The following is an 8,401-nucleotide window of genomic DNA, read 5'->3' on the forward strand; positions in this document are numbered from 1 at the left end:
AATCCAGCCTGGGCCTGCCAAACAGTGATGACTGCAACCAAAAAAAAATAGCCAGGCTTTGGGAGGTGGAGGCAGGAGACTCGCTTTAGCCCAGGAGTTGGAGGTTGCTATGAGCTGTGATGCCATGGCACTCTACCCAGGGGGACAGCTTGAGGCTCTGTCTCAAAAAAATAATAATAAAAAAATAAATAAAATTGTGGTAGAATAGTCATGTAATTTATCATCATTACAATTTAGTGGCATCAAGCACTTTCATAGCATTACCATCCACGATCATTCCTCTCTAAAATTCTTTTTTTTTCCTTTGAGACAGAGTCTGAAGCTGTCATCCTGGGTAGAGTGCTGTGGTGTCATAGCTCATAGCAACCAACTCAGGCTCAAGTGATCCTCTTAGTTTTTCCTTTTAGTAGAGATGGGGTCTCACATTTGCTCAGGCTGGTCTCGAACTTGTGAGCTCAAGCAATCCACCTGCCTCTGCCTCCCAGAGTGCTAGGATTATAGCCATGAGCCACTGCACCTGGCCTAACATCACCCTAGAGCTCAGTTCTTACCTCAGCCTCCTGAGTAGCTGGGACTCTAGGGAGGCTGGCTAGTTTTTCTATTTTTAGTAGAGTTGGGGTCTCAGAGTGCTAGGATTCACTGGATGGCTCTAAAACTCTTTTCATACTGTGACCTGATACTCTGTACCCATCAGACACTAACTCCCCATTTCCCCTCCCTTAACCCCTGGTACCTCTGTTGCACTTTTTGTCTTTTGACTATTCTGTATCTCCAACAAGTGGAAGCATTCAGGATTTATCCTTTTGTGTCTGGCTTATTTCACTTAGCACATTATTTCACTTAACATCCCTTAACATCCCACATACAACATTCATGTTGTATGTGTCAGAATTTCCTTCCTTTTTAAAAAGGCTGAATAATACCCATTGTATGTATATCCCACATGTTGTTTATGCATTCATCTGTCTATAAATATGTAGGTTGTTTCCATCCCTCGACCACTGTAAATAATGCTGCTATGAACACAGGTATACAAATAGCTCTCTGAGTCCTTTTAAACAATCTTTGTGAAACAACAATAAAATGGCTATAGATATACTTGTTTAGATATTACTACAAAGAGTTGCTAGCCATGACCGATACTGGGAATTTTTAGTTTCCTCTTATGTGGTTTCTAAGATTTTTTATTTTATTTATTTATTTAGTTTTTTTGAGACACAAAGAGACTCTGTGCCTGGAGTAGAGTATCTTTGTATCCTAGCTCACAACAACCTCAAACTCTTGGGCTCAGGGGATTTCCCTTGCCTCAGCCTTCCAAGTAGCTGGGACTACAGGCGCCCATCACAATGCCTGCTAGTTTTTTCTACCTTTAGCAGACACAGGGTTGGTCTTGGTTTTGCTCAGGCTGGTCTTAAACTCCTGAGCTCAGGCAATCTACCTGTCTCAGCTTCCCAGAGTGCTAGGATTATAGGCATTAGCCACCACACCTGGCCAAATTTTTTGCTCTTTAATGTGGAAAATTAAAAACATAGACTGGAATAAGTATAATGGAGTAATGAGGCCCCACATACCCATCACACAACCTCAATAATTATCAACTCATGTCCACTCTTTCATTCTCTGACCTCATGGTATTATTATTATTATTATTTTTGAGACATTATCTCACTTTGTCACCCCTGGTAGAGTGCCGTGGAATCATGGTTCACAGCAACCTCGGACTCCTGGACTCAAGTGATTCTTTTGCCCCAGCCTTCCAAGTAGCTGGGACTACAGGCACCCACCATAATGCCCAGCTATTTTTAGAGATGGTGTCTCACTCTGGCTCAGGCTGGTCTTGAACCTGTGAGCTCAGGCAATCCATCTGCCTTGACCTCCCAAGTGTTGGGATTACAGGTGTGAGCGACTGCGCCCAGCCCACATATTTATTTTTCTTTTCTAAATTTTCTTAGGCTGGGCATGGTGGCTTATGGCTACAATCCTAGCACTCTGGAGGCTGTGGTGGGTAAATTGCTTGAGCTCAGGAGTTCAAGACCAGCCTGAACAAGAGCAAGACCCCATCTCTACTAAAAAGAGTAAAACTGAGGCAAGACGATTGCTTGAGCCCAAGAGTTTGTGGTTGCTGTAAGTTATGATGCCATGGCACTCTACTCTGGGTACCAGAGTGAGACTCTGTCTTAAAAAAAAAAAAAAAATGTGGGCTTAGCACCTGTACCTCAGTGGCTAGGGCGCTGGCCACATACACTAGGCCTGGCAAGTTTGAACCCGGCCTAGGCCTGCCAAACAACAATGACAACTACAACAAAAAAATAGCCGGGCATTGCGGTGGGCACCTATAGTCTCAGCTACTTGGGAGGCTGAGGCAAGAGAATTGCTTCAACCTAAGAGTTTAAGATTGCTGTGAGCTATGACACTCTACCAAGGGCAACATAATGAGACTCTGTCTCTAAAAAATAAATGAAATAAATAAATAAGGAAAGAAGTATTCTTCTCTCATCATGCTGCCTTTTTTTTTGTCACAGTAATAAATACTGAGATTGCCAATCCGGCTCTGGGTAAAGGTCTGTCCTCCTCTGTCCTCCATAGGACCGGGACTTCATAGCCAAGCAGAAGGAGGACCTGGACCTGGCCATGAAGAGGCTCACAGCTGAAAACAGGCGGGAGATCTGTGACAAGGAGCGTGAGTGCCTCAGTAGGAAGCAGGAGCTCCTTCGAGGTATGGCCCAAGAGTGGGTGGTTCTTTCTTGGCCTAGAATCTCTGTAAATGGACATCCCTGTCCATCTTTGCCCTGGGAAGTGGGGTGGGTAAGAAAAAACTACTAGGTCTTCTCCATCTAAAAAACTAAACGTTGTTCTTCATGGTGAAGTCAGGAATGAGGCAAGAACACCAGTTATCACCAACACTACGTGACATTATTCCACAAGTTAGTTAAGGGGAAAAAGAACAGGAAGAGAGTGTTAGTGGGTAGAAATGAATGCATGTGCTGAGTTAACTATGTGGTGGGGGTCAGGATGGAGAGCCCTATCCTAACAGCTTTCACATGTTGAACAATTGCTCTACCAGGTCTTGCGTATGATGAAGGTTTTCATACCGTCTCCCTCAATCCACACCCTATCAAGCAGATCATGCCATTATCCCCATTTTTATAGATAAGGAAACTGGAGCTTGGAGAGTTGCCATTCTTTGGCCGAGTGCCTTGGTTCATCTAGGTTGTGGCAACAAAATGCCACTGACTGGGTAGCTTGTAAACAACACAAATTTATTTCTCACACTTCTGGAGACTGGGCAATCCATGGTGAAGGTGCCATCAGATTTGGTGATACCAGTTTTCACAGAACAGGAATGCAGTGAAATAAACTGAGCGTTTGCAGTAAGCCGAGCATGACCTCCTCTGTACCTCGAAGGGTGTGAGACTCTCTTCTGATACCAGCTCCCTTGCTCTCTTGTTGTGCCCAGTTTGATTAATAGATCGCTGAGATGCCAGACACTGTTGTCTCCATAACAGATGCATGGGACATGCAGGAGACAAGGAATCTCAACCATTTTTCAAAGGAGGAAATAATGATAAGAGGCCATTCATGTTCTTCTGTCTCAGGCCTCCCCATTTGCCTGTTAGGAAAGCAAAAATGCAGTGTAGATTGTACTTGAAAATGTCTCTAAAGGATGTTCATGCCTCCATTTTATATGCACGTAGTTCTGCTCTTTTGGTACAATTTAGGAATGAAGAGGTTTTTCTTAACCCATGGGGAGGTTTTCTTTTCTTTTCTTTTTTTTGGGGGGGTGGGTGGGACAGAGTCTCACTCTGTCACCCTGGGTAGAGTATCGTGTCATCATGGCTCACAGCTACCTCAAACTCCTGGGTTCAAGTGATCCTCTTTCTTCAGCCTCCCAAGTAGCTGGGACCAGGCACCCACCACAATGCCCAGCTATTTTTAAAGACAGAGGTCTCGCTCTTGTACTGGCTGGTCTCAAAAGCATGAGCTCAAGCAATCCACCCACCCCAGCCTCCCAGAATGCTAGGATTACAGACATGAGCCACCTTGTCTAGGCCCCAGGAGGTTTTCTTAATCTATTCCAAATTCCAGTGATGGAACCTGGATTTGGGATAGATGAAAAGCAGCAATTGTTCAAAGTTAGAAGCCACCTACATCTGTGGTTTCTCTGGCTCCTAGCTTGGAACACTTTCAGCTACACCATGCTGCTGGGAGCAATCATCCCTTAGGCTTTAAGGAAGTTTCTAGGACTCACTCAGACCATTCAACATGGTCATTAGAGGTAGCACACTATTAATTCCTCTGAGCTCAGCAGGTTGCTTATCAGCTACAGCATGAGGAGGCCTGGCAGAGGGTGGGGGCATGGCACTGTCAGGTCTGCAGCTGTCAGCCCCTCACCAGGTGGGTGGCATGTCCCCTGCAGACCGAGAGGCGGCCCTGTGGGAGATGGAGGAGCGCCAGCTGCAGGAGAGGCACCAGCTGGTGAAGCAGCAGCTCAAAGACCAGTACTTCCTCCAGCGGCACGAGCTAGTGCGCAAACATGAGAAGGTGAGGCTCCGGCGGGGTGGGGCCTGTGTCTGCGCCCACAGACCTGGAGCAGGGTGGGGCTGTGCCTGACGGGGTACCCATGGGCACTATCTGTGTCCCTGAGGGGAGCCAGTGTGGCTGCAGAGAGGCCACAGGATGTTCTCCGGGGGTGGTCTGCTTTGGCTCGAGGGACCAGGAATGGGGAAAACAGTGCAGGGAAGCAGATGGTCTATGTCGCTCCCTTGCCAGCTCTGACACCTGCGATCTGTGTCTCTTCATTCATTTTTTCTTTTTCGCCTTTCATTTTTACCATCCCTTTCTATCCATTGTCCTTTTGTTTATCTCTTTCCCATGGATTCCCTCAGAAGACTTTCAGGTCTCCACTTAAATACCACCTCTGCTAGCCTTCCCTAAACTCCCCAGAGCTGGCCAGGGTCCCTGCTCTGTGTGGCCAGAACACCTACTTCTGTGGTAATTGTCTATCTCAGTTTAGTCCCCATAGTGGAGATTGTGACAGATAAACTGAGGTCTGGAGGCACAGCAGCTGTGGGTAATTCCAGTTCCTTATGTGAAGGCAATGAAGAAAGGCAGCATAAGCCAGTGGGAGCTCAGAATAGGGTGCCCAGCCCAGCTAAGAGGTCAAGGGAAGCTTCTTGGAGGAGGTGATGCAGGCTGAGTTTTGAAATACAAATAGGTATCAGGGGAAGGAAAAGATTCAAATGTATTAGGACTTTTTAAGATAAGAATTTACATTTGCCACCAATCATGATGAGTTATCTTATCCCCTTGAGTGTACATTTTACTTTGAGATATTAGCTAATGATGGCCTATTATCACTGATTAGAAGAGAAGGCATTTAGAAGGTGAGAATCCAAAATATAAACAATAATTTATTTAAAAATTTTTGTTTTTTTAGAGACAGAGTCTCACTTTATTGCCCTGGGTAGAGTACTGTGGCATCACATAGCTCACAGCAACTTCCAACTTCTAGGCCTAGGAGGTTCTCTTGCCTCAGCTTCCCAAGCAGCTGGGATTACAGAAGCCTGCCACAACACCTGGCTATTTTTTTGTTGCAGTTTGGCCAGGGCCGGGTTCGAACCTGCCACCCTCTTTACACGAGGCCAGCGCCCTACCCACTGAGCCACAGGTGCCACCTTAATTTAACTTTATTTATTTATGTATTTATTTTTTTGCAGTTTTTGGCCGGGGCTGGGTTTGAACCCACCACCTCTGACATATGGGGCTGGCACCCTACTCCCTGAGCCACAGGCGCTACCCCAATTTTATTTTTTTTTGAGACAGAGTCTTATTCTGTCATCCTAGGTAGAGTGCCACGGCATCATAGCTCAAAACAACCTCAAATTCTTGGGCTCAAGAGATCCTTCTGCATCGGCCTCCCAAGTAGCTAGGACTATAGGCACCTGCCACATTGCTGGGCTAGTATTTCTATTTTTATTTATTTATTTATTTATTTATTTATTCATTTTAGAGACAGAGTCTTTGTCACCCTCGGTAGAGTGCTGTGGCATCACAGCTGACAGCAGTGGGCTCCAGCTCTTGGGCTTAGGCAATTCTCTTGCCTCAGCCTCCCGAATAGCTGGGACTACAGGCACTTACCACAACGCCTGGCTATTTTTTGTTGCAGTTTGGCTGGGGCCAGGTTTGAACCTGCCACCTTCCTTATATAGGGCTTGTGCCCTACTCACTGAGCCATAGATGCTGCCCTACTTATTTTTATTTTTGAGACAGAGTCTCAGTCACCCTGGGGTTGAGTGCCATAGCATCATAGCTTATAGCAACCTCAAACTCTTGGGCTAAAGCAATTCTCTTGCCTCAGCTGGGACTACAGACACCTACCACAATGCCTGACTGCTATTTTTAGAGATAGGGTTTACATCTTGCTCAGGCTGGTCTCAAACTCCTAAGCTCAGTCAATCCACCTGACTCACTATCCCCAGAGTGCTAGGATTATAGGCATGAGCCACTGCGCCTAGCCTACTAATAATAATTTTGAAAGTGAGATAGAAAAGGATGATTATTTAGCAGTTGAGGTAAAGCGATATCAGTATTGCTCTGCTGAGCTTGATGGCCTACATTAGTCCTGGGCTTCTGAATGGAGTTTGGTGACTTTTGGCCACTGACCACACCAAGAGCTAAAGCATAGCTGACTCCAGCTTCTGGGTGTCCCAACTCAGGAGCGGGAGCAGATGCAGCGCTACAACCAGCGCATGATAGAGCAGCTGAAGGTGCGACAGCAGCAGGAGAAGGCGCGGCTTCCCAAGATCCAGAGGAGCGAGGGCAAGACTCGGCTGGCCATGTATAAGAAGAGCCTGCACATCAATGGCGGGGGCAGCGCAGCTGAGCAGCGGGAGAAGATCAAGCAGGTGTGGGCAGCCGGGTGGGCAGGTCCTGAGGGTGTGTTGGGTGGGGGCAAGTCCAGGTATGGCCTTGTGCAACTGGGAGGAAAGTGGAAGATAAGATGCAGCGCAAGGGCTTGGCAGGTTGGAAGGGGGTGTGTGAGTTACAGGCAGGTCCTAGAAGCTGCATTAGCCTCACGATAACCCTCCTCTGGGGGAAAGAGGAGGGAACTTGGTTCTGTGCTATGGACTACCATACGCAGTTCCCTTCCCTTCTGCACTGCCATGCTTTATTCTAGCAGCTTCCTCTCTGTTGGCAGACCCCTTCTCCTCCTCCAGCAGGAGCCTACTCACATGTTACCCATGTGGCCCGGGCCCTATGATTCCTGCCTGGTACATACACAGTCCTGACACGTGTCATGTTACAATGTTGTGGCCCGATCAGCCTGGGGGCTCCTTGGGGGCAGGGCTTAGGTCTTAGCTCAGAGTGAGGACTTTATACAGGGGCACGTACTGCAGTGGTGCTGGGTACTGGGGTTTTGCACAAACCAGCCCCACAGGGGTACACACCTTGGGGCTCAGCTGGGGTGCTGCCCCCTCCAACCAGGCCCCTGGCCTGCTAACTGACCCCTCCCCCACCCTGTACAGTTCTCCCAGCAGGAGGAGAAGAGGCAGAAGTCAGAGCGACTGCACCAGCAGCAGAAGCACGAGAACCAGATGCGGGACATGCTGGCACAGTGCGAGAGCAACATGGGCGAGCTGCAGCAGCTGCAGGTACACCCGGCTGCCTCGCTTTCCCTCAGGGGCCCAGATTCCAGTCATGCGTTGCTCTTAGACTGTGTGACATTGGGCAAGTCATGTCACCTCCCAAGCTGTCGTTCTCACACCCCTAAAATGGGCATGGGGTAGGGCTGGTCATTCCTATTTTGCAGGACTGGGGTGAGGACTGTGAGATGATGGAGCTGGCTCTTCCTCGCCCAGGGTCTTGCTCTGCTGCTGGGGTTCTTCATCACTACTATGTTTTGGTAAAAGGTGTCCCTGAGTATTGCCAAGCCTGTGGGTGATGGCTTTTGCTGTGGCCATCCCTGACTTAAAGTTTCCCAGGTACTGGGTCTGTTCCATGTCAGAGGCTCCCAGCCCCAGGTCTGGTACTTGAAGCCCTCTTGTGGGAATGGGGCTGACTTGAATCTCCACAGACCTTGGGAAAACACTGAGCCATCAGACCCATCTGGCAGTCCCTGGAGAGGCAGGTTCATATTCCAGGTGCTCAAGCAGCTGGGCAGGGACTCTGCCCTGCTGCTGTGCGGCTTTCAGCGAAGCCCCTCACCTTCCTACCCCTGCACTGGGTTGTGAGGATCAGCTGAGAGAAGCCATATAAAGCGTGAACACAGGCTTGGCGCCTATGGCTCAAGTGGCTAAGGTGCCAGCCACATACACCGAAGGTGGCGGGTTTGAATCCAGCCCAGGCTGCCAAACAACGACGGTTAAAACCAAAAAATAGCCGGGCGTTGTGGCGGGCGCCT

General features: G+C 48.2%; 1 protein-coding gene across 3 annotated transcripts in view; it reads left to right on the forward strand.

Moving 5' to 3' along the window:
- Positions 1-8,401, forward strand: part of STK10 (serine/threonine kinase 10) — a 149,263-nt gene that overhangs the window by 125,474 nt on the left and 15,388 nt on the right. For all 3 annotated transcript variants that reach the window (XM_003781942.3, XM_023515232.1, XM_023515237.1), the window contains 4 exons: positions 2,587-2,716; positions 4,418-4,542; positions 6,717-6,905; positions 7,527-7,652. In XM_003781942.3, the coding sequence (XP_003781990.1) occupies positions 2,587-2,716; positions 4,418-4,542; positions 6,717-6,905; positions 7,527-7,652 (570 nt within the window). The remainder of the gene's footprint in view (positions 1-2,586; positions 2,717-4,417; positions 4,543-6,716; positions 6,906-7,526; positions 7,653-8,401) is intronic.

This window comes from Otolemur garnettii, unplaced genomic scaffold (genome assembly GCF_000181295.1).
Source record: "Otolemur garnettii isolate 467f Iridium unplaced genomic scaffold, OtoGar3 scaffold00003, whole genome shotgun sequence".
Taxonomy (NCBI): Eukaryota; Metazoa; Chordata; class Mammalia; order Primates; family Galagidae; genus Otolemur; species Otolemur garnettii.